Source organism: Puntigrus tetrazona, chromosome 13 (assembly GCF_018831695.1).
Source record: "Puntigrus tetrazona isolate hp1 chromosome 13, ASM1883169v1, whole genome shotgun sequence".
In the NCBI taxonomy this organism is placed as follows: domain Eukaryota; kingdom Metazoa; phylum Chordata; class Actinopteri; order Cypriniformes; family Cyprinidae; genus Puntigrus; species Puntigrus tetrazona.
Genome location: NC_056711.1, coordinates 6,061,264 through 6,087,808, shown reverse-complemented (window position 1 = coordinate 6,087,808; position 26,545 = coordinate 6,061,264). Strand labels below are relative to the sequence as shown.

The 26,545-nt window shown below is 39.0% G+C and overlaps 2 protein-coding genes across 6 annotated transcripts; one reads left to right on the top strand and one right to left on the bottom strand.

Moving 5' to 3' along the window:
* Positions 1-307: 307 nt before the first annotated feature.
* On the bottom strand, positions 308-9,592 carry pprc1 (PPARG related coactivator 1). 2 transcript variants are annotated; one of them, XM_043255826.1, is made up of 14 exons: positions 9,416-9,592; positions 7,461-7,586; positions 7,188-7,340; positions 7,021-7,086; positions 4,875-6,618; positions 4,749-4,802; positions 3,768-3,828; positions 3,420-3,487; positions 2,359-3,025; positions 2,061-2,261; positions 1,739-1,814; positions 1,526-1,647; positions 1,293-1,444; positions 308-815 (listed from the first exon to the last, which is right to left on the bottom strand). In XM_043255826.1, the coding sequence occupies exons 1-14, from the start codon at positions 9,494-9,496 to the stop codon at positions 715-717; spliced, it is 3,672 nt and encodes a 1,223-aa protein (XP_043111761.1). In that variant the 5' UTR covers positions 9,497-9,592; the 3' UTR covers positions 308-714. The 2 variants fall into 2 exon arrangements, with proteins under 2 accessions (XP_043111761.1, XP_043111763.1); XM_043255828.1 differs by having other exon boundaries at positions 9,295-9,419.
* Positions 9,593-14,611: 5,019 nt separating this feature from the next.
* gng2 (guanine nucleotide binding protein (G protein), gamma 2) lies at positions 14,612-26,124 on the top strand. 4 transcript variants are annotated; one of them, XM_043256401.1, is made up of 4 exons: positions 14,612-14,766; positions 20,990-21,071; positions 25,024-25,128; positions 25,209-26,124. In XM_043256401.1, the coding sequence occupies exons 3-4, from the start codon at positions 25,042-25,044 to the stop codon at positions 25,335-25,337; spliced, it is 216 nt and encodes a 71-aa protein (XP_043112336.1). In that variant the 5' UTR covers positions 14,612-14,766; positions 20,990-21,071; positions 25,024-25,041; the 3' UTR covers positions 25,338-26,124. The 4 variants fall into 4 exon arrangements, with proteins under 4 accessions (XP_043112336.1, XP_043112334.1, XP_043112335.1 ...); XM_043256399.1 differs by having other exon boundaries at positions 14,613-14,766; positions 25,021-25,128; XM_043256400.1 differs by lacking the exon at positions 14,612-14,766 and adding an exon at positions 14,880-15,045.
* Positions 26,125-26,545: the final 421 nt, after the last annotated feature.

Here is a 26,545-nt window from a genome sequence, read left to right as displayed (position 1 = left end):
AGAACACAGCTGTTGATCTGATCTTCAACCAAAAAGTACCACTGGCTTATTTGCACCAGTTTCATGGCTTTGCAACTGGCCTTACAACCAGCATATAATCATACAGACACCATATTCTCATGTCGTCTAGCACCATCTTAAAAGCACTGCAAGAAACACTCCTTTGACCTCGATTCATCCAAACGGAAATGTTTCTGTATTTACAGTAAAATAAGAAACCCCATTTATTTCTATGCTAGTATGTTGCTTATTTGGATGGTACTGGCACAAATGTTGTGTGAATGATGTGAAAAGAGAATGACGCTGATTTTTAATCTCAGACAAGACAATTTATCTCAGGTTTATTTAGGTTGAAATAAATTCAGCATGGTAAACCTGTTTTCCCCCAACATAATGTTTCCATTCAGCTCATTTAAAAATGTATCCAACATTCAGCAATTCAGATTAAACATTTAAATAAAGTTAATCCTTTTAAAAAATTCTATTTCATTCCACAGTTTTATTAGATTTCTTTTTTTTTTTTTTTGCACTTTAGGTTTTTCTTACAAATCTTCACTTCAATAGAAGGTGTAAACTTGCAGAAACAAACAAAAACACAAAGAAAAAAAACAAACAAAAACAACCAAAAATAATAATTGAGAGGCAACACTGGAAGTGTGGGGCAGCATTTTGCTCAGAGGTAATCGTTCGTCTCTCTTGCCGCTTGACTAATCGTTACCTTTTCAGGTTCTTTTGAGCCTGTTTGAGTAAAGTGTCAAAGTCTAGTGCATCAAATTTGCCTTTTGTAGGATGGGGTTCGTACTCCCGGTTTGAATCTGAAAAAAAAAAAAAAAAAAAAAAAAAAAAGTACAGTCATTAACAGGAACATTTTCAAAGACATTTAAAAAAATTTCACCAACCAATAATTTTACTCAGAATTGCAGAGGCTAACTTTAGTGCGAGTTCATTTCTCAACTTATTTGAGTTTGCTTCCCCGCCATCTTTTCTAATCTGTGTATTAATACAGGTGTGTGTCACGTCATGCATGGTCACACACTTTGGTCAGACCGACAATAATGTGATTAAAGCGTTTACATGCCTGTACATTTAAATTAAACTCTGCGACGATCAATGATGCTTGCTGCAATTATAAGCTTAATCGCCTTATTTAGAAGTATTGTGTTTAGATGAGGTAAAGTTTAAAAGTGTCCAAATCTCATTAGAAATCACATTAAGAGGTTGCATGTAAACACGCTCAATATTTATCAGAGCAATGCTACCTTAAATATAAAAACCAAACATGCTCAGCTCACCTAAATCAGCATAACTGGTTTTGCAGAACTGTCTCCTGCCTCCAAAGCACAGGTCAAAAGGAAGCTCATTCTGCTCCCTCAGCTTGCTTCCGTTCTCAATGGCATTAAATGCATCCTTCGTGCTGTAGTATGTAACAAAGCCGTAGTTGTCCCTGATAAAACAAAAGTGAGTGTTATTCTCCATTTTTAGTATAAGCAATATACCAAATCAATACAATTTTAAAAAGCCATACCCATTTTCTCTAAAGTGCACAGTGCACTCCTCAATCTTTCCGAAGAATGAGAAGCGTTCCTTCAGCTCTTTACGAGTCATGCTTCCACGAATCCGTCCAACATAAACAACTCTTCGCTCCTCCTGCATAACACATTTCAATTGATACATTATAGAAATCATCAAGGAGCCTTTGGGAAAAATCTGAAGCATCTTTCTGGATTAAAATACTCACAATTGCTTTCTCCTTGCCTCTTTTTGAATCCTCTCTGGGATTTTGTGAATACCGGTAAACAGATGTCTGATTAGGGCTATCAATAAAATCAAAACATTATGAGTTGTTATAGTTATAACAAAAAAAAGACAAAAAAATCTGAAATGTAATAAAGTATATAATAAAAAGTAAACTTTATTTCAGCTAGTTGCCAATGTTTAAGTTTTTAATTTGATGTATTAAATAACACCTTTAAAATAACATTTTTTAATTCAAATCATTAAAAACTATAATAGTATCTTAAAGAAACTATGTAACACTGAAACATATGGCCAGTTCTCACCTTCTGTGGCTTTTCCAGCGCTGATGTCCAATGTCAGAGGAGCGGGATCTGGATCGAGAGCGGCTGCGGCTCCAGGATCCAGAGCGTGAACTTGAATATGAAAACCGTCGCCGGCGGGGCGGGGAAAATGACCTCGAGCTGGATCGGGAACGAGACCGAGATGAAGAACTGGATCTGCTGCTTGAGCGACGAGACCTGTATCTGTAAAACGTATAAAGAAACCATGTCCTCAAGATTAATGTGCTTTCAAAATTCCTTTCTTGTTATTGGAAATGTAAATAACCATATCAAAGCTGACCTTTTACTGGGTGGTGAACGTGATCTGGAGGAGGACTCGGAGCTGGATTCTGAGCTACTGGAGGACTGGGCTCTGTATCTTCGCTTCGAGCGGCCCCTGTCCTCCTGGTACTGTCTAGAGGAACACTCAGAGTAGTTTGCAGATTTCTGCTGGTCGCATTTTGCATCATCCAGTAAAGAGCTCTCAGGGTCAGGCCTGCTTGGAGAGGCGTCTGGAGTCTCCATGGCGGAGCTATTTAATGTGCACCTCGTATCTGTAGAAGTTTGACCGAGGCTAACATTTTTCTGGGTTCCTTCTGTAGCTGAAAGAGCAGTTGGAGCTTTGGAGATGCTGCTCTGGGCTGGCTTGCTGGCCGGCAGCTCAACCGTCTTGATTATGATGCTAGGCTGTTGTTTGACATTCCACCGACTGCCAACTTCGTTTTGACCATCTTCTTTTGGAGGGAGGCAGTAGTCATGATCAAGGGAGAAAGGCTGAGTCTGTCCAGTAGTAGTGGGGCTCTGAGGCTTGCTGCGCAGCTTATTTGATGGTAGTGGCCTTGCCTCTATTTGAATGGCCTTGTTAGGTGTTGCTTTAAGGACCTCTGGCTTTTTGGTTTTCCCCAGTAATGAAACTGGTGCTATAGGCTTCCACATCTGGTGTGGGGGCGTAGCAGGAGGTGTAAGGCCTACAGGAAGAGTCAGTTGAATAGAGTTTTTGACTTTTACTCAAAAAATAAGGTTTAAAATGCCAATTTTGATATTCAATGGCCTCAAAATTTACAGTTAAATGTATTTGTTTGCATTACAACACATCAAACCATGTGCCGTTTCTTTTAAAAGCTACATGTTAACTACTGTCCAAACATCTGACCAGAGCAAGATTTATTTTTCAAAGAAGTCATGCCAAGAAGTCATCAAAAGAAAAAATTTTTTTTTGAAAAGCAAACGATTTTTGTAGGGTCATGTGACACTGAAGCCCGGAGTAATGGTTGCTAAAAAAGAAACTATCACTGTAGAAATGTTACACTTTATTCTTAAAACAAACAAGCACACACACCTAAGAACACCCAAACACCTTACCTGCTGTGCTTCCCAGGTCATGGTTGCGGATTTTCTCCACTGCTTTAGTTTCCACCTGCTGATCTGAACTGTATTCAAAACAAATATATATGAATATAATCTGCAGTCTCAACAATGTCAAAAGCACTGAATTACTAGTGTTGTTACACATCGCTCAGACTAACACAAGCTACGCTTATGTTTGTGTCCATCCACCTTCACATTCTGAAGCCATGATGAGGGACTTCATTTGTTTCGGTAGGTCTTGGTAAAATGTGGCCCATGACCACACACACAAACACTGAGTTTGGTGTGAGAGCAGCACAAGGGCTGTAGGGTAACTCCATCACGCCGGCTCATGATACTCACCTGGAGTTTCCTACAGCGGCTGCTCTACCACAGACCTCCGGTACACTCTGCTCTTCTTTGGCTGGAAAGAAAAAGTAGGGTTGTGAATAACCAAATAAAAGATGGTAAGAGGGGATAGACCCTTAAAACAACTAAAGACTGCCCAGCATCTAAGAGAACTCAGCCACAAGCAGCACAATGTATTGTGATACTCTACAAAAACACACTGCGTTTGCCCACTCAACAGCTGAGAAACAGCAGACTAAAGATAAATGCTTGCCTAATGGACATGCCGTCAGTTTTCAGCCCCTGAATATCTACAGACAAAGACAACTGGTTTTAAAATGGTTTTGTTAACAGGGCAGAATTCCAGCAGTTCAATGAGCATGAGCACATAGCAGCTGTTTTCAAGCCACGCCCTCTCTTAAAGGAACAGACCCTATTCTTCAGGTGTGGTGATGCAAGCAAAACTGTCCATTATTAATAGCATGGCAGTGTTTAAAGCACAGCTCATACACTACTGATCCTGATCACACAAAAATATATTCAATCTTCATAACTTTAGTAATGAAGTTAGAGACGTGTGCGCTTGATGTAAAATGCAAATAAAACCACCAATAACCACCGAATATCACTAATAAAAAAAAGGAAAACAACCTTTAGTCCATTAGAACCAAAAGTTTAATCTAACCACTGAGTCATGTTTAACTGTGAACTCTGTACTTAACATTGACAATTTTTTTTCCACCCCAAGGATGTCAACTTTTTCCAAGCCTAAAATGTTAGCATGGCCTAGTTGCTTACAAACCATTGGCCTGCATTCTAAAGATGGCAGTATAGGTGTACATGTTCTCTAAGAGGGCACTCGTTTCCAAAGAAAGCTCTGCTGTGCTCGGTATTAACATCCTTCACATAGTCAGCTTGACTTGTAGCATGATTTTAACAACCCTCATTGGTAAACAAATACTTTCAGAGCAAGAGCTCAGAGATAATATCACTTACACTGAGACTCCTCAAACTGCTCCAAGAGGCTTGTAAGATCAGCAGCTTCAATACCTAAAAAGAAAAAGTCTATTATAAACCACTCCACAGAAATTAATACCCAACACCGTGTGAACAAATGCTCACCAATTTCACTTGTGAAGGATTCAATCAGCTCAACTGTGGTGTTCTTCGGTTTGGGGATATCAGAGGAAGCCATCCTCATCTGCTCTGCCAGTTCAACAACTCTGGCCTGAACTTGAGCCGAGAAAAACGGCTGAGCAGCTATTGGTGCAACATGAGGCTGTGACCGTGAGGTCAGCTTTTTAGAACTAGTTGGCAGGGTGTTTTTGGCTTGATCTGACACAGGGGCCAAAACAACCTGCTCGGTCTCTCTCTTCAGAGGCACAGCAACACGAGGTTTATGAGGGCTAGAGTTTGAGCTCTGGACTTGTGTAGTGACCATCTGAGGCTTTGCGGGAGCAACACTGAGGTCCCCATGTAAACATTCCTTATGTGCATTAAGACCTTGAGGGCCTCCAGATGTAGTAGACACTGACAATGAAACGGTCCTTTCAGGGGCCACTTCAGACACATGTCTAATGGGGGTAGAGGACTCAGTATGATTAGTGTTTTGTGGCACACCGATGGGAACAGGTAGTTTCTGGGGTGAGGGGTGGACTGATTGAGGTGAACTTTTAGATGTTTCAGAAGGTGGAGGGGTTGGTTTAGCAGCTGCAGGTTTCTTAGAGGAAGCTATCAGTGAGGCCGGTGGGATGAGCAAGGCTTCAGGCGTTGGGGGAGCAGCAGGGCCTCTCGGGTGCCATGCAGGCATGATTTCAGGTGCAAGGTCTTTTTTAACAGGAGTATGCGTAGTTTTTCGTGGATCTCTGGGGTTGGGGTCAGGCAGGCAGGGTATTGGGGGAAGCTCCTTGGGAGTTTCAGGCAACTTGGGCCATTTAGTGCTGTAATCCTCCGTTTTGTCCACAGGATCCGGTTTTTTCTGTTGGCGAAGGAGACGGTACTGCTGTAAACTGAGAGGCTTGGGCTTAATTTCATTACGCTGACAAACAGCAGGCTGTTCGCTAACAGGCTCTTCTTTTGAGGGTGGTTCTTCCTCCACTGATTTTTCAAGAGGTTTGTTCTCTGGCTGTGAGTCAGTTTTCTTTGCTTCAGCTTGAGGCATTGGGATATGCTCCTTCTCAACCTGCGGTTTAAGGGTTGTCATCTCTGTAGGACGATCAAGTTTAGGGTTTTTGGGCACTGCTAATGAGAGCACAGGTGAGAAAGTCACCTTTTTCTTCTTTTGTTCTTCCGGGCGTTTCTTCTGTGGCTCTTCCTTAAGTTTTGAGCTTCTTAAAACTCTCTGTTCAACAGGAGGGGCTTCAAGTAGTTTACTTTTCTTTTTCTCTTTACGTACCTTGACAGCCTTTTTCTCCTCCTCCACAGGAGATACTGTAGAAGGAGGTGGGACTTTTTCAGGCTTGGGTTCTGGTTTGTCTATGCTATTCTCGGGGACTCTTTGTTCACCTTCTGCAGAGTCTGTGTGAGGAAGAGGGATGCTGAGATCTGGGATTGCTAGGATGGGCTCTCCGTGCTCTCCTTGATCAACCACTTCTAACACTAAGCCCCTCTCGGGCAGAAGATGCTCTTGGCCCTCTTCTCCTTCTACACACAATGTCATGCAGTAAGGGTGCATGTGTTTTACTAAATCACTGAGAGTGACAGGCATGCTCTCTCCATCCTGCTCTAATGACACAGGAAGGCACCAGTCAAATTCATCCAGTGATGACAAATCAATATTGGCTATTGGGGTTGAAAAACTAGTGTCTCCATCTTCCTCTTCTCCTTCACTGTTCTGCTGGGACACTCTTTGCATTCGCGGGAGACTCTATAAAACAAAAACATACATTTTTCACAAATTTGTAGTGAGAGGTGCTTGAAAACTGCCTGTTTTAAGCACCAGACACCATTTCCCCATGCAGTTTTTCACCAAAATACAAAGATTTAAGATTTTTTTTTTTTTTTTTTTACAAAGAATTGATTGTATTTTACAGCTATGTTCATGCCTATGGCTATATTGTACAACACTACAAATGGCAAAAAAAATTACAAACACATTTCTTATTTTTATTAGCATAATTGAAATTAATAATATCCTAAATTATGTAGCCCCAGTTAGAACCTGTGATGCTGCCATAAAAATGAATACGAAATATTATCGAATAACGTTAAGCTATAAATTCTGTTGTTTTTCAAAAACTGATGAAACAAGATTTGAGAACTCAAATACCTTCCCAGGAAACTGTCTTGTGTAAATCATTGACTCTGGAGGAGACCGTGTGAGGAACTTTCTTAGCTGGAGTAGAAATTGAAAAATTGAGAAATTGAAATCTCCTACAAAACGAAGTAATGCATTCCTGACATGCTCAGACAGGTAAAGAACAGCTCAGGACTCACTGGTGAATGTTCCTGACCCTTCTGACCCGAGAACAGGTCTGAATCCGGCAGGGTGTCAAAAGGGGACAAGTTTTCATCATCAACATTGTCAAGTATTTCAGTGAGAGCTGTGAGCAGTGTCGCTTCACTTTCCTCATCGATATTACTTTTAACCTAAAACAGAGGAAGCAACTTATAAATGCCATCGCTGAGTGAAATCAAAACAAGCAATTTAGCATAAATCGTGCAAACAAACAAGTCTTCTGTAAACGGTTTATAAAAGGCTTTATTTACTTCTCCAGTGGGGCTGTCTTCAAAAATGGACAAAATAGAAGGATCAAGGCAGCCTTGTAAAGCCTCCAGAGCATCTCCATTGCTAAGGCCAGGATACTCCAGACAGCTGGCAGCGAAGCTTTCTACCTGCAAAAGGAGGAAAAAAACGGGTTAAAGTTGTTTTTCCTTCTCTATTGTGATGTAAATCTTAGATTAATTCCTTTTTTTAAAGTGAAAAAATAAGGAGTGGACCATTAACAAAGCAGACCAACCAGCAAAAACATTTCAACTTTAAACTGTATGCACATTTCTATTAGTTTACTGGACAGCCTTGTTGATGGAAAGTATTAATATTTAGATTTTAGATTCTTTTAAGCACACGTCCAAAACCATAAATTGCTGCAAAGAAGCGTCTGCTTTAGGTAAGGCTGTAAACAAGTTAATTTTCCTAAATTTAAAAAAAAAGGGACACTGCTCAAGAGCAAACAATGCACTCTGTCTTTGGGGCTTGTAATTGCCGGCATGTCCAGTAGCAGCTGATGTTGTTTTCAGCTTTGGTGTTCATACAGTTCACAGCACCATTTATTAAGAGAACTCAAGTGAAACTTCGGTACATTTTTTTTTTTTTAATATTTCTTTTACTTTTATTTTACTTTTAATATTTCCCGCGAACTTGAAAACTAACCTTTATGAGCCGCTCACAAAATTGCAAATCTAAATTTGTGAAATTCTGTTAGGTACGAAAAACAAGCGTAACCCGTTAACAAACGCGTTCATGTAAATTACAACCACGTGTTGCGCACCTCGCGTCATCCTGCCGCAGTGCATTACTGGGCAAACCCAATACCGGCACGGTTCAAAACACGCCTTGCTACAACTAAATCTGCACGTTATCGATCTAGATTAAATTAAAATATCAGGCCAGTTTGAATACAATACACCACTTGCCTTTAAAACCTAAACAGGGGCTGGATGAAAGGCTGCTGTCAGTAAACACACACGGCCCCACTCATACCTGCACCACGTGCTGGACAGCAGATCAACGCTAACCGCAATCAACGACTCGGGGCTAACTTTGTTGTTCAGTCACAACACTGCAAAACGCGAAACTAAAAGATAACACGTTCAGCCAAACAGAGCAGAAATAAGATTGGAAAATGCTTGCATGAAAAATAAGTGACAACTGCCATGTGTTAAAAAACCGATCTTGATCTGTCATTCCATCTTTATCAGGCCTAATGCAACTTACTAGCAATTAACTGCAGTTTATGAGTGAAAGGTTTGAAATAAGTCAAACAATAATTCAGGCCGACGCATGAACACAAACGCTGGTGGTTTCATTCTTAAAGTGAGTGAACCACGTGGGAGTGAGTCACTGAAATATGCAACAAACAACAATAAAAGGGCACAACCGATCAATAAAAGAACATCTGTATTAGGGAAATCACTAATAAATAAATGTCAAAATACATATGCATTAAATAAAAGCACTTAAATGGAGTCAACGCATTTAAATGGCTAACCATTCCTGTTTACAATTATTCACCAACACATTAAAACCCAAAACACTGCGTGCATGGGTTACGAAATGCAAAACTGCACTTTAATTTGTTTTCTAAAGAGAGAGAAATGACTACGTAGCTGAATCGCTGGTCTCGAGCGATAGAGCAAGTTCATAAGAATGCAGAAGCATGGCAACATCAGCTAACAGGAGCGAACTCGTGCACTCATAACATGACACGCCGCTTACTTATGGACAAGCACGAAATCCAGCAACACTTCAAAATTTCTCAGCGTTTCTTCTCCTACTGCCTTTTCTCACAGGTGGCAAGCAGAACTGCAAAATCTCTCTCACCATCGCCATCCACGTGTCACAAAGTCCCGCACATCATCGCGCATTTGCCTCGAGCGCGATAAATGTCAACCTTTTCATTCCGGCGCGACGCTCTCTGAGTATCGACGCGTGATGGTCTTACCTCGTCAAGATTCACCGGCGAGAACATTTGAGCATTACAGGCTTTTAACATCTCCTCGCCTGTTCCCCACCGCGCCGCCATCTTACAACTCAACTGTGTGGAAAAACGTGAATCAATGCAGGCGCAGCAGCCGGCTACAGGCCACGTGCTATTTGCGTTCCCGGCAACCGAACCGACTTGGCCCCGCCCCGCGACGCGTCATCCGCCCCGGCCTTCTCGTTTCTTTGAGGAACTACTACAACTTTTTTCTCTTCTCTTGTTTGATCTTTATCGTCTTGCATTATAGAAGCGTTTGTTAAAAAGCAAAAACGTTTCGCTAGACGATTTCTCTCTAAAGGCACAATGAGGAGAAGCATTTAAATGTTAAAAATCGTTTAAAATATAAAAAATAAGGCAAAGCTTAAAAAGGCCCGATCATATTTTGCGTTTTATTTGATCATAGTAAGGCCTAGCTATAAAATAGGTTCAAAACAGAACAACAAATTATAAAGGCATATGTAAAACTTTGCCTATAGCTAATTGCATGGCAGCGCTATATTTTATTATTTTTATATTGCTTAAAAAACCTTAACATTTTAAGTATTTGCTGCAACTCAATTTTTTTCTGATATCCATGCAGCAAATGTTGCTGCAACACAATGGAAAACAATACAACGGAAAAGTACAGCAGTGAAATGAAAAATTCGTTTTGATGTTTTGTATTATCTGTATTATATTTCTTAATTCAAATCTTGAGTGAGGTGGCGGGATAGTTGGAGTGAACCACTGTCAGACTGCTTTCGCGGGTTGGGCCTGTCGTAAAGAAACAGACAAAAGATGCATTAAAATATAGGCAACGTGCATAAAGAAGAAACTTTATCAGAGCATGAACAGTTTTATTGAGAAAAAAACACTCTTAAAAACAAAGAAACTGTAAGTATAAATATTATATAGATCCATAGATATATTCTATATCTATACATAATACTATATCTATATATAGTTCCGCACAAATTCAGATCAGAGTACATGACATGGCAGGTCGTGTTTTTGTCCCTTTGTAGTGACAGAGTCTGGCCAGCAGATGTCCTCGGTGCTCGTTATTGGGAGCTCTTCCAAAAAATATAACTTTATAAAGCAGTTTGGTCAGTTATGTTAATATACAACGATTGTTTTTTTTTCAGGGTCACTTTAAAACATGGTCATGGCATGCTCCATATTTAAAATGAACCCACACGGTTCGGTTAGGTAAACACTTGTCAGATGTAAATACTTAAAGGTTAAGAGGATGAAGAATGAACTGAAAATCTGTCTACTAACAAATGACAAAAATGTTTTCTCTGTTTTGCATGTGTTTATGTCACCAGAATAAGACCCTGGGTCAGAAAATCTAACGTTTCCTGTTTCCCCCATTTTGTTATGGCCAAACTTACTTTCTATCTAAAGGAGCATTTCTTTTCCTGTAGAAATGTGACTTAGCCACTAGATGGCGGCATTAATTATATGTCTTTGGTGTCCACTGCATACCTTTAGAAAACTACTTATTTAACAAAATATATATTTAGTTTTTGTCACTGTTTTAACGTTAAACTGTTCTTACGTTAAGGCTCATGTTGCTGAAGCTTCTTCTCAAGCCCCCGTCTCCAGTGTTTAGACCTAACCTCACAATATTTTTGTGTGTAGTTGTTTATATCTCGCAATGCTGACATTGCCAGCTTTGTCAGTAACTACGAGATACACACTTGTAATTGTGAGAATATGGTTTCATTGCCATTTCTGACAAAAAGTCAGAATTTTAATATAGCAGACATAGTTCACGGTGAAATAAAGAGCATAATATTCGGCTGGTCATGTGATCTCAAAATATCAGCCCCCGTGAGGTGACTCACTTCAGTGTAAAATAAAACAGCTTTTATTAGGCTACTGAGATGAATCAAGATTAAAATGAATATTTATTTGTAGCTGTAAAGCTGTAGAACTAGGAACACTGTTGAGTATTATAGTCAGAAATACGCCTATTATTAATACGGCAAATATAATAATGCAATTTATATTTGTCACAAATCAGCATTTGCAGTGATTCCTCTTTTTCTTATAATTTTGGTGTGCCGTGAATTTTGTTCCTCAGACGTTTGAGAGCAGGCACCAATGGCCTAATAATGAATTGTTTCAAGAGAATGTCTGCGTGAGTGTTGAAAACGTCACTGCATCATCTTGAGGGTTTTGTTTGCGTAAGCACTGTTTGCGGGTTGCTTTAGAAAAAAAAAACCGAACCGCTCAGCATCTTTCGCCCGCAATTATACAGTCTCTTAGTACAGCTGTCTGTCCCACTGTGGGTGGACGGCGGCAATTACAATGAACATTTTCAGGCAGAGGAAAATGCTGCTCTGTGCTGTCCTCCTTCTATTCCTCCTTTATTCCTCGCAGCTACCCGACTGTACTGAAAATCATTCATCCACTACCACTGTTGCCATGGCAACAGGAGGGGAAATCCATTTCATCAGCCTCTTCGTCACACTCCCTCCTTCCGTCCCTTCTCGCTCTCTTTCCATCCCTGCCATCATTTTCTTTATCTCTCTGTGCCATCTCTTGTTATTCTTCTTTCTTCCTGTCTTAGTCCGAGGGAAGACAGGCAGCAGAGGATGCAGCGCCTTCCTTAATAAACAGAACACAGCTATATAGCATCGAGCTGTTGCAATAGCTGTTATAATAGTTCAAGTTCTGCTTTGCTTGTGGTCAAATCATGCATCTGTTGCATTGGCCGATGTATTATGCCCTAGTTATTAATCATTTGACAAATCTGTTGCTCTTTGCACATTTCGCAATGCAGTTTTTATACAGTTAAGGTATAACTGCAGTTTAAATTACTGTGATTTTTTGGTGCTATAACCTTTTTCGATTTCCATTATAAAAATTTTATATTCTGCAAATAGCATATTTCACTAAAAGTGACAAACTTTAAGGTCGGTGGGATTTTTTTTTCAGTTTAAGAAATTAATATATTTATGCAGGCAGGATGAATTAAATTGACAAAAGTTAACATATTAGAATGAATCATGTGACACTGAAGTCTGGAGTAATGCTGAACATTCAACTTTGCCAGCACAGGAATAAACGTTTAAAGTATATTTAAATAGAAAGCATTTATTTAAAATTGTAATGTTATTTCACAATATTTACTGTATTTTGCATCACTAAAGAGACTGCTTTCAAATAATCATGGTGGATATTTCTATTTGTCCACTAGGAACATTACACGTATTCATGTCAAATTCAGCCTTTGCTTAATGCACAAACAAAACATCTGTATAAATGATTGATAACCATCTTTGTGCAGGGAGCTTGTGTTGAGATCAGGGTGATAGTGGCTTCTCTGACATCCTCATGGTAATCCCATGGGGCAGTGGGGCAGGCCAGCAGCTACTGGAGACACCAGATGGCCTCAAATTAGAATTGAAATCACGCACACTCACACACATACACATATTCTCCCTCAGTCTCAAACGCTTCTTGAACTGCAAATAATAATTTGTTATTTCGCCGAACGCAGCCTTTCGCGATGATGTTGATGGGTGGGAGAATTAATGTAATTATGTTTTAGTGAGTAATCCGAAGGGTTAACTCCATGAGATGATTCCATTAGTACACATAATGAATCTCTGTAATCAGATCACTGATAAATTAATTCCATTATATTTCTCCAAAGCCGATCGGCCCAGCAAATGCTCTATTCTGCTCTATATCTCAGCTCACAACATCTGACCAAAACCCACTCCACTTTTAATTGACATTTTGGTTTTGTATTATTATACCCCTCCATCCACTGAAAATCAATCTTTCTTACAGCACGAATCAAAGCATAAACTACCGCACATCCTCTCGAAAATATCAAGCAGTACAACTAGCAATGTTTTCAACAGTGATGATAATAAGAAATGTTTCTTGAGCGGCAATCAGCATATCAGAACGATTTCCCACACTGAAAAAATACTAGAGTAATTCATAGTAAATGCTATGGTACTTGAATTCATTTGTTGTGGAAATTCTGTTAATATAACATGTAAACAAATTGTTTTACTCAGTAAAGTTTTCTACAATTATAGGATGTGAAGCTAAATTATACTGCAGTTATTCCAGTTTATCAGTTTCCTATAGTTAAGATGGTTAATGCTACAGTATGCTGTAACACTCATTAACAATGTTTGGTAACTACTATATATACACTATAATGTACTTTACTACAAAAAAACACTGTAGTATTTACTATAGTATTTTTCCATGTGGGTGTGACACTTTAGACTGGAGTAATGGCTGTTTAAATATTCAGCTTTGTCATCGAAGGTATAAATAATATTTAAAACGTATTTAAATAGAAAACAATTATTTTTAACTGTAAGATTTCATAATATTGCCATCTTAATAAGAGACTGCATTAAACAAATAATAACGAAAGGTAAAAAATTATTGTGAGATACAGAGAAATTAACAGCTCACAATCATGGAAAAATACATTTCTAGTGCAATAAATTTGTGATTTATTTTATTCTATTTTCCATCAGAGGAAAATGCAGGCTCTCATAGAAAAGAACAGCTCAAACCATTATGTATTTCCATGCTGGTTTAACCCAGAAAATACTGGTTTGATGTTATTCTAGCTGCAGGGCCAGCACGTTCTCCAGTAAACAGTCTGATTAACCAGCATTGACTTTGGCTGAATTAGGAAGCCGAGCAGATCAAGCTAGTTAGGATCCCTGGTGACCGGTACAGCAGCAAAGCAATGCTGAAGACCAGCATCCAAAACGCGCCATATGATTGCGACCTGCAATGCTCAGCTTGCAATTAGCCTACTGGGATCCCAAAGTGCCAAACCTAGACTCAGTGATCTCAAGAGACACACCAGACAGAGTAACAGTTTTACTTTCCAAATATAGTCTATAATGACAGCTACCCACACATCTGTAACCCTCTAACACCTTATCACCTCAGCCTCCACTGCAATCGTGTGTGTGTGTTTATTTATTGTAGGGTTGCCAGTTGCAATTCCTTTTTTAATCTTCTGTTGCTCTAATATCGTGAGACTGAAGATTAAGCTTTTGATTACAGGAGCTCTGGTTGTGTGTGTGTGAGCGCACAATGACTCTAAGAGAGGGTTTCTCTCTCTCTTTCTTTCTTTTAGACACACATGCACATGCTTTGGGGGAAGGGCAGTTGTGGATATTTATCTGTGTTCCTTGTCAGCTCGGTGCAAGAACCCCTGTGCTGAACTGCACATGCACGCAAAGGACGCAACGAGCGGAGAGCAGAAACAGCGCACTTCTGCACGCCAGCACTGGCTAAAAGCCACCGAAATGGTCTGACTGGGGAGGGAGCAGGTAAATAATCTCGTTTTTCTTTTGAAACAATGTCTTTGTGAGTGTTTGGGACCAAGAGGAAGTGGCTTTCAGCTGGCTTCCTGAGCGATTCCACTAGTTGATGGGCGGAGCGAGAGGAAGGCTGTCAGCTGGGGTGGTGTAGCAGGCGGCGTGTGTGTGTGTGTGTGTGTGTGTGTGTGTGTGTGTGTGTGGGTGCCAGAGTGTCAGAACAAGGAGTGTATGTGTGCTACTGTTACATACAGCTCTTGTGTCATTGAAGATTATAAACACATTGAGAAGGTGAGTGGAAAATTATTTCATGAGCTTGTTTCCATCTGAAATACCAGAGGTTTGTTTGTGCATGAAGATGTGTCAGTGGGGCAAGCTGCCTAAATTAAATCGTATGTCAATATTTGGAAGAAAATGAACAGTTTTATCATATAGGTGTGTGTTTTCGGTGTACACCTGCACTGTGTTATTGTCAGTTGTTTTCTGCTGTGTGGATGGGTGTGTTTGTTCTATCTGAGTAGTCTTGCATGGACGCAAGGCTTGTCCACAGCCGCTGCATGTGTGTCAGTCTTAATCAGTGTTAAATTGCTCTGGGGGACGAATACGCTTTCACCGGAGGATGCGTTTGTTAGCACGTAGAGCTGATTCGTAATTTACGCTGTGTACTGTAGCGCAGAAATGCCTTTTTTGGTCAGGTGTGTGTATGAGGAGCACCGAGCATCTGTTTGGGGTAAACGCTGCCGGAGATGGGGGGATGAAAGTGGAGGAGAGCATGGGGGAGGGGAGGGAGAAGATGCTGGAGAATGAAGGGAGTGATGGAGAAAAGGCAGAGAAAGAGAGAGGGGGTTGAATATTTGAGAGGAATCCCCCAGGAGTCCCCAGAGTATTGTGATGATGACTGTAGAACAGTGCTCGTTCTTGCAGAAGGCTCCGCTCAACATTAGGGCAGACTGAGCTCTGGTTAGCCCTCCACATATAGCTCACATGCCTTAAACAGTGTTCACTGCATGGCATGATGCTTGTGAGCATATAGTCACATTAGTAGTGTCTTGTTAGGTGGCACAGGATATATAGTGGATTTATGTGTCATACTTGATGCTAACTTCTTAAAACAACTTAATGTCGTTTTTTGTTGTTGTTGTTGTTGTTGTTAAGGCAATCTGGATATCACAAACACATTTTATATAATGTTCAACCTTTATCATGAAGATATCCTTAGTTAATAAGTTAATGGTCAGGCCATTAATTTAGTACTTGCCCTGCCCAAACTTTTTACTTACGACACCACAAAACATTAGCTACATGTTACTCATGCACACACACACACACACACACACACACACACACACACACACACACACACACACACACACACACACACACACACACACACATACACACACACAAACGCACACACACACTTTTTAATTTAAAACATGTTTTTTGTGTGATGAATAGTATAGTATGAATAATATGACCTTTACTTCATTAAAATGATAATATTTTGAGACATATACACATATACATATTTTGGTGTGTGTGTGTGCACGTGTATGAGAAAACAACTACAAATGTTTTCCCTTTTAAAACTGGTCCCACTTTATATTATAGTAGTCTTAACTACTATGTACACACATGAAGTTTGATGTACTTATTGCGTTAACATTATCAAACACCTTTGCAGCTATTGAGGTGGGGTAAGGTTAGCTATTGTTTTGGTGCTATGGGTAGATTTAGGATTGGGTTAAGGTGTAAGAGATATGTCAACAGTGTTATTGTAAATGTAATTATAGAAATGAATTGCAGTACAGATAATTGCATGCTGGTATTTTTAAATTATAAGTACATTACAAAACATATATGTGCATTATATCAAATGATTAATTTAAATGTAAGTACATAGTAGTTAAGGCCACCTGATATAAAATGGCGGACGATAAACTCCTAATTACTGCATATTGATAGTAAATAGTTGGTATAGTAGATATGTTTAGTTATTTGGTGAGTTGGATCTAGAATATGGCCATGCTGAAAAAGGCATTAATATGTGCTTATATATAGTACTAGTATGTATAAAAATAAGCAATTAATTAAATAAATATATAAGTAAATAGTGTTCCCTAATAATTTTTATATACTACATATTTCATATATCTAGACTGAACTAAGAAAATGTAAAAGGTATTGTCTCTGTAGATATATTATGTTAATTCTTTATTACACATATAATAAACATATGCACATGACCAAATGTTGCAAACACTGACCCCGAGCCATCTTTACTGGCGAACCCTTGTGTTCATGAGTTGTTCTTCTGAAGTATGTCATGTAAAAAGGAGCTGAAAAATGTCATTTTGTGAAGAACAAGAACATTACTATGGATAAGTGTTTTGTTCAGAGAGAAAGAATAGGGGGTGGAGAGGCCCTTGAATAGATGTGAATAATATTAAGAGCAACCCCAGCACACATCTTACAGTTCACTGTTCAGAGTGGGTGGATCTGCTGCTGTCTGGCGTGTGTGTAAGTATGAACAGCTGTGAGAGACAAAGGTCTTTGTTAAAAGCCGAACTAAATTTCTTCCATTTATTATTTTTCCACTTTTTCCTAAGAAGCATAGCCAAACCTTCATCCTTTTACTCCATTCTAAGAGAGACACTGAGTGAACGTGTGCACAGAGGGAGAGAGAGAGAGAGAGAGAGAGAGAGAGAGAGATTCTCATGAAGGAGAAAATGACTTCATGCTCTGTTTGTGGACTCAAGCTCTCTGACTAATGCTCACACCAGGCATCTTTTCTCCACCTTATTTCAGACTACAACTGAAAGTTATTTGCTTTCATGCGTTTATATGAATGTGTGCTTGTGCACTGGGGGCAGAAACCCGACGAGATCTCACTATGTGGACCTCCCTACAGGAAGAAAAATCATGTATTAAAACACAATACTAATATATAGTTCCTAATAAAAACGTAACACATTCACTTTATGTAAAAACTATAAAAGTTTGTAATATGAAGTTTTCAGGGAAACTCAAATGTCTGAATTAGTGGTAAATGCGGTATGGCGAGGGAAAAGCCTTGGATTTGTTGATAAAGGGACACTGAGAACTCTGTGTGTGAGTAGATTTTTGTATACACATGACTTTAAAAGTAGAGAATACAGCCCCGGATGTTTGGAATATTGTTAACTCTCCGGGAACCTTGGCTGTTGCTCTTGGCTAAGTGGCAGATTCTGCAGGAAGTCATTTAAAGGCACTATACGCGCACAAGCTCCTGTTTCGTTAAAAACACACATCTTGATAATCACGAATGATGTCATCCTTAATCTAAATCAATTTTAATTTAGATTTATAACGTTTTATGACTTTTTGAATACTGTGTGAAGGTTTAGCCTATCGCTAAAAACTTGAGAATTATCTGTAGCTACAACTCACATGAGAACAGCCTTTTTTTTTTACAGTCTGATAAGGCACCCGGACGCTGCTGGAAACCAACCATGGTGCAGTACTTTTTTTTTTTTTTTTTTTTTTTTTACTGGTATTTCAGAGTCACAGATATTTCATATTTGAACGTGAAGGATGGTAGCTTGTGTCAAATTTACATGGGAGGTTTTTGAAACTGTCTGCACAATTTGCTGATCGTATCTCTAGTTGTGTGGCAGTCGTTAGAAACAGTGACAGGCATGGTTTGAGTCTTGAGATCTGGTGTCAGGGTCAGTGCCTAGTAGGGGACCCCTGAAGTGAAACCAGAAAAGCTTTATAAATCTGCCTCTCTTCACTCACACTCTCTGTAGCATCTGGGGCTCAGTGGATAAATTATTAAACTGACTAGTGTCTGCTGAGGCCTGGCGAGAATGTTGCAACATAGGCTCGCTGGAAAAATGGGACTCTATCTTTATTGTTGTAAAACTCCAAAAGGTAATTCACAGCAGTTTCCAGCTAAAATAAACTCTATAGTGGCAGTAAAACAACATGAACCTTTATCCCTTCTCAGATAAAGTTTGTTTGCAGGTGCAGATTATCAATTACTGAAGGCTTTGTCATCTCAAAACACTTTGTTAGTCTGAGATTTGTAAGCTGATACATTGTGCATCACACACAGCCAGCTCCATATGAATGGCATATCTTATGCAGTAGACGCGATCAGTAGTTCACCTTGTATAGCTTTGCCCTTAGGATGAAGAGAAGTGCCCCTATTATGGATTTTTTAAAACGACCTTTCATGTGAACGAAAACATCCTTCAAAGTTTTAAATCTAAAAGTGCACCGTGTATAAAATGATTGTCTCTCAAAGAAAGAGTTGATTCTGAATCATTGAAACGAGTCGTTCTCGAAACAAGTCCCAAGCCGTTTCATGTTGACATCAAAATGAATAATTAGCATATTGCCCACCCACTTTATCGGGCTTTTTGCATTGGTCTGAATGAAAATGCAAATTCATTCTTTGCTACTAGGTGTAGCTTTAAATGAAATGCTTTAAATGAATTCAACCAATGAATGAATTGTTTAGGAGTCTTTGAACAAATAAGGTAAAAATAAATGCATATTATAAGAAAATTAAAGTGTTTTTTGACCTTGCATTCATGTCAAAATGTGTAGTGCTTTGATACAATCTGTGTTGTTAAAAGCGCAATATAAATAAAAATGATTGATTGATATAGATGAAAGAACATAAAGGGTTTGTTGAACCCAGCTAAAGCGTTAACGTTATTGTGCACTTTTTACAATTCACTCAGTTCACCAACCCACAATGTATTGGTCTGCTCTACATTCTTCTTGTCGAATATCCTGTTTCACAAGGAAGTGTGCCTCATTACAGAAGTAAAATTGTGAATACAATTAATCTAACATTGAATGTAATGTTTAGCGGTGGGATTGGCCAAACAGTTTAACACATTTGAAATCTTCTTACAAAAACCTGTTTTTGGGTCTTTTATTGGTCAAAAGGCCAAGTATGACAAGCAAATCGCTTTAATATGATTTCAATTTGGCATGAAATGGAAATTCAATTCATCATGCATATTCTAAATATGATTCACTGATCTCATTGTGACCTTGTCATTTTTTTCTTATTTCTCTATTTACTTGACAGACTTCTCTAATTATTTAGTCCACCTGAACTCCACCCTTCATCTCCCTCTATCCAATCAAAAACCAATGCGTTTGAACCAAGTCCCGCCCTACATCTTGCTTTTGGTAATCTGTTTCATTCGCATACAAATCACAGTACTAAAAAATTATTTATTTCCATTACATCAGGGCTCAAAGATTTTTTTCAGCAGGGTTATGGATAAAAATTATGCAAGCGTTGAATACATTTAAGTATTAGTCATTTATTTAGTCACCACCATTAAACAACCAAAATCATTCATAAATTGTTTTCGTATGGTTAAGATTATTGTTTTTTATTTGAGACAGACCGCCAGAACATTTAGTAAAAATGTAAGCATGCTTTTACACAAGCAGTGAGCTGGTGGTTTTGTCCTGCGAGTGGATATGTGACTGCTGTTTTATATTAAATCGTGAGGCTGCTCCTCTTGTTCCTCATTCCTGCGTTATCGTAGTCATTTCACCTTCGGTAACTATGCGCGAGGGTTCATTCAGTTCAAAAACAAAATATTACAGCAGTAGGGTGACTCAGTTCCTACCAACTTGGGGTGGACCCTGATGTTGTTTAAATATTTCGGTGGTGCTGTCCACCGAGACAGAAGAGACGTGGAGAGATTAAATGTTGCTGGAACGTTCTGTGTGGAAGTGATTCACAATAGTGGAATTCCCTGCTGCTGCAGAGCTGCTCTAGCAAAGTAATTGGCCCATTTATCACATTGACAGAGACAGACAGAGGAAGAGAAACAGAAGGTGGGGTGGAAATACAGGAAGACCAATCTGCACTCTGAAAAGTTCTTTTTAACACGGCTGTATCTTTACAAAAAAAAAAAAAAAAAAAAAAATTAATTGTAGCGATCAACTGAATGTCTTATCGTCACGCTTAAGTCACTTGTTCGGTTGTTTTTGTTCTGATAGTGCAGCCTGGGCTTTTGTATAGGCGCATAAGATAAACTTCAGTCAGGTCTGGAATGTTTCTCAGTGCAAACAGTCTGGGAAAGGTGTGACATTCTAAACCCCTCGACCAGCACACACACACACACACACACATAAAGGCATACACACAAAAGGCCTTGAGCCGCAGCCGGGATATGAAACATATGGACTCTAACTGCATGGCTTCCTTTTTCAACAGAGGCTGAAGACACACCAGAGAAGGCCAACTCACTTTTGAAGGCCAACGAAACAGGCAGAAGGCAAAACAAATCAAAAATAAGGTACGAGAATATGAAAAAAAAAAAAAAAAATGAAAATGAGAAACAAACACGCTTCTAACACCCACTATGCAGTGTTAAAAAATCGTATTAGTCTACAAGTGTAACAGAGCATTACTTGCTATCACACGGGTGATATGTTTGTGGGCAGGACTGTGTAAACCATTTATCAATCATTTTTCAAATTTCATAGCGCTTGTTTTTTATTTTGTTGCGGTAAGCACAGGGCGTCCATTTTCACATGTTGCAGTTCTTCTTTAGAATGTTCCATGAAGAGGAAGCTTTTCTTCCCAGGGAAACTAGATATTACACCTTGATTATTCTTGTTGTGTGGCATTATAACAGATTCTTCAAATGCCCCCTGCAGTGGCACTTCCATTTCCCCGCTGGCCTTCCTCCCCCTGTAGAAATGTGGCAGAGTTGGGTAAATGGCACACATATGGCCCTCTCTCTGGGGATACAGACAGACTAAATGAGCTCCCCCCGTACTCCTTCAAATATATACATGCCACTTTATAGACCCCTAACAGATCAGTCAGCAGATGGATAAATCAATAGAGATATTGAAAGTTACAGTGAATTGAAGACTACCTATTGCATAGCTGTGATCGGCTCACTTAATTTTCAGTGTCAAGGACCCCAAAGATGGTGAGGGAGTCTATGAGGGACTCTCTTCCTCTAATATATAGGCAGCCATTTATAACATGCAAACATCATTTAAATTATAATTATATAAATGCCCTTTATATTGTTCTTTTACATTATACTAAGTTAACTATTAAATTATTAAAGTGTAATCTTGAAAACATTACCTTGAGTTAAATTTTATGGCTATTTTTTCCACAAAATTATATGCAGATTTATTATTATATTGATGATTAAGAGTAAAATCAATACAATAAATTCAGGACTAATATTCATGAATTTTAATAATAAATCTGTAAATAATTTTAAGTTAACCTTGTTGCTATTAGAACTGTATTAGTTGTATATAATTGAAAGATAAATTTTGAAATGCAATGCATATGTATTTATTTCCTGTTATAAACTATGACTGTTAATAGAATAAAATAGACTTGACTTGAAAGAAAAAAAACCCAATTCTGTCATTATTTACTGACTGATGGATGAAATTCGAGAGCTTTCCGACCCTCCATACAGCAAGGGTCCACGGTCAAAGCACAGAAAAGCACAAGAAAACTGACAAAAAAGTCCATGTGACATCAGTGGTTCAACCATAATTTTATATAGATAGATTACAGCCACATTTAGTTTGTAATTAAATGACGTAATTACATGTGACTAGATACTCCCTGACCCCGAGACTGCTTGCAGTGAAGGGTCAACTGGCGATAGATGTCTCTAGCTCATTACGTTTCTCACGGACTGCATATCAGCAGGCTTCACTCCCTTAAAGTTACTGGCACCATTCTCTTTCCTATCGCTGACATTCTCCTTTAGTCTCTTGTGTCTTAATCCCCCCTCTCTTTGACCCCCTATAAGGTAAAGTTCTGAGCTCCCGGAAGACAAATAGAGACAGCAATCTGAAATGGCTTTTAAACATAGACTCCACCCTGGATTTGTGTCGATGTTCCTTGTCTGGCTGTAAATGTCTCTTTAGGCCTGATTTACAGAGGTAGGCAGTGTGCTGAAGCTGTCCCCTCTCTGAACTCTTCAGATGTATGGGGTCCTTCGTCTAAAGTTGCCTTTGGTGAGCTCCATCCTTGATTTCAGGAGTAGAACATTTCATTGCTGTCAGATCGCTCTGTATCTCAGTTGCCTAGCAACTGAGGTCCATTGCTAAGATGCCTGGGATGGTCACTAGGTTTAATGAAACAGTCTTTGCGACAGATTACCAGGAGCTGAGGATAAAAATGCTGCTCTTTTCAGAATTTTCCTTTTCCCCGGATTTTTCGGTTTCTCACGCAAAACGGGGCGTCTTTAACTGAACATAATTGCAATTATTTCCTTGTTATCTAATGGTGTTGTTTTCAGTGGCATACAACGTGACGCATTAACTGTTGAATCATAATGCGATCATATCGGGAAATAGAATTGCAGATAATGTGATCAAAGTGAGGATATTATCCATAAACATTTGGATGTCAACTCACTGACTGCATTTGCAAGCTTTATTGGCTTACGAGTGGAAAGTTAATAGACCGTGATGAAGTTGTTTCCTTCGGGCTAAGTTGGAGTTTCCTCTTATTTTCAATTTCATTAATGACTAAACCTCCTTGAATATTGAATTAGATTCACGTTATAAACATTCAAGGGAAGGTGCGTCTCGCGTAGCAGCGATACGGAGTAAATAATGCCGTGCGTTGTTTAGGCATAGAAAGTTTCTGCTGTCTTTCATTGAACCGGATGGGCTCATTACCTAGAATGAGGTCAGTATGACAGCTGATAGTCTAGCGCCCCCTGCTGTTTGCTCTCAGCAGCGGTCCTTTGTATTTAACCTCTCTGCAGGAGAGCCGGCTGAGATTAAAAACTCTGATACACCACAGACCTTTGAGCTCACAGTCACGACAGGTGTGTCACAGTGTGCTATCAATACCCATATGGCAGAGCCACATGAATATAGAAGAAATACACACACACACGTTTGCTTTTTTTATGTCATGGTGGGGACTTTCGGTTTTCGTACAAAGCTAATAATATTTTCTACCTCCTACTACTTCATATTCATAGATTACATTTAAATTAAATTACATATCGCTGACCGAACTGTGAGGGAAGCAAAAAAAACAAAAAACACGAACAAAACATTTGTGCTGTTAACCGTTTTGTGGCCTTTTGTGAGAGAATTATTATAGAGTTATTAGAGTGTAAAAAGGTCAAAGCAGACACGGTGGCAGGAAGTGAAGCATGGTATCATGGTATCTTTTGATGCTGTTCTCCAGGATGTGATGATGGTGTCCCCACCCTTCCCTTGTCAAGATTCAGGCCAGTAGCAAACCATGCCATAGTACTCTAGAGCGAGTATTTCTGAAATGCTTTTATTTATTCTTGACGATATTGACTAGCAAATACAACGATCCTTTTCTGAGGCAATCTATTTTTCAGAATATATTAAAACATGCACAGCTGCCCTAAACTGTAACAGTGCTGATTAACAAAATGTATGGTTTTTAATGTTTCGTTGGTTATATTTCACGGTTAACCCACCAGCGCGTGCAGTCACAGAAGTGTTTCTGAATCTAAAATATAGCTATTGTCTTTATACGTGTGTTTCTGAATTTACCGTTTTACAAGAAAAGAAGAAAAAGTAGTTAAGCTACTTGAGCTTGATTACGATTTATCATCCAAAAAAATCATGAAATGCGTTATTATTTGTCGGCCTTTCCAGAAAAACAGTACACATGAAAGTTAACGGATAGCACTTGTAAATCTGCCCAGTTTTTCATTGATTGAATTTTATACATTTACCAAACTATTATCATACTTATAGTCTATCCTTAAAATTTGATTGGCCTCTCATGATGTCTAGTGATTACATAATTATTGTATTTTATCATGTTTACGTGTTCAAATTAGGGTCGATTTGTTGAAGATGTCAGACTGAGAATGCTGCATGACCACAATGTCATAGTTCTTGTTTAACGATTTGTTATCGTCCTGAAAAGTGCGATTTGTAGCTTTATCCATTAAATAACATACATCAGTCACACCAGAGAAAGTGTGTGCTTAGTTTCTGCTGCTTTCTCATTCCCTACGAGCACAGTAATATGGACTAAATCACCTAAAATTGGACTAAATCGCCTAAAAACACTTCACATTAGAAAACATTACAGATGTTTTCCTCCTATAAAATTAAATTCTAAGTTAAAGTTAATGCACACCGGCACATAACTGAACACATATTACCTCCGCATCAATCTTCCTGCTATTTTTAAAATCCTCTATATGTCAAGTACGCTAAACTTTTCTCTCCCGTGTGTGTTCGGTGCAGCAGGCCTGAACCGGCAGCCTCATGGCCACCAACAACACAGCTAGCATCGCTCAGGCCCGCAAGCTGGTGGAGCAGCTCAAGATGGAGGCCAACATCGACAGGATAAAGGTAAGGCGAACGTCAACGTATTGTAAAATCGGTTAGGGGCATATTTGGTGACTGTTTGTGCTTTCGTCAATCGCCATCAGGTCTCCAAAGCAGCAGCGGATCTGACGTCGTACTGCGAAGCCCACGCTAAAGAGGACCCCCTGCTCTCCCCCGTGCCTGCGTCCGAGAACCCCTTCAGGGAGAAGAAGTTCTTCTGTGCCATCCTGTAACCAGCGCTTCCCGGCCATGGACTCGCCTGCTCCCCCTGGGATACACTCACGGACATAAAACACGTTGATCTTTTACAAGGGCTGGAGAGATGCAGCGGAGAACCCTTAAAGTTCTCCCAGCTCTCTAGGAGCCCCTATTAAAAGCCGCTGACTCCACCTAGTGGCCTTGAGATCCAAAGCTGAGCATAGTTACAAGAATCTGGTGAAATTCGTGAGGGAGCGCAGCAAAAAAAACACGAGTGACTGTCATTGTAGCAGAGCAGCCAGGATGTGTTGTGAAAATATTCAAGTATTCAAAGGTTTCTGTGGTTCTGATGAGCTATTCCTTTATTTTCTTTTCTCGATTTCTAGTGGGCCGTGATCTGATCACCGATCTTAGAACCCATGGATTACTCAAGTCGCTGTGTTATTTCTTTATTTTCTTTTTAATAATCTTGTTTCGCTATATGCCTACCATTCAGGTAGCTTTCTGTAGCCCTTTGTGGGTACAGCAAAAAAAAAAAAAAAAAAATTTAACGAATGACAGTTTAGTTAACTAATTTTCTAATGAATTCACGCTCGGACAAATATTCGTAAAATTAAATACTTATCTTTTAGATGCGGATGAAATTATTAGTCTGTACAGCAAACAAAAGATTTTTTCTTTTCTTTTTTTGGTCTTAAGCATAGTTCTCTTTTTACTCTTTGTACAAAAAAAAATGTTAGCAAGTTGAGCTGTATTGTGCTATATGTTTTGAATATTCGTGGTGAAATCAATAATAACTGCATGAAGCCTGACAAGCCTGAAGCCTTGTGCTGTCTTTTTCTTTCAAACGGTTTCCACCAATCAAACGAAATATCTAAAACAGCAACGACAACAACATAATTGTTTTTTTCTTACACGAATCAAACGTTTGCCTTCTCTGTTGATTACGGTTTGTTATTTCTTGATTCATAACAAAGGTTATGATAAGATGTTCTTTCTAACATTTAAAAAATAATAATAATAACAACCATATATGCACTGCTCTTAAAAAAATTGGGATCAGGAAGATTAATAATGTTTTTAATCTATTTCATCAAAACATACAAGAAAAAACCCCTCTAATATTGTGAAATATTATTATAATTTTTACCATTACTGTCCTATTTTAATATACTTTAAAATATAATTTATTTCTGTGAGGCAGAACTGAATTTCATCAGCCCACTCCAGTCTTCAGCATCAC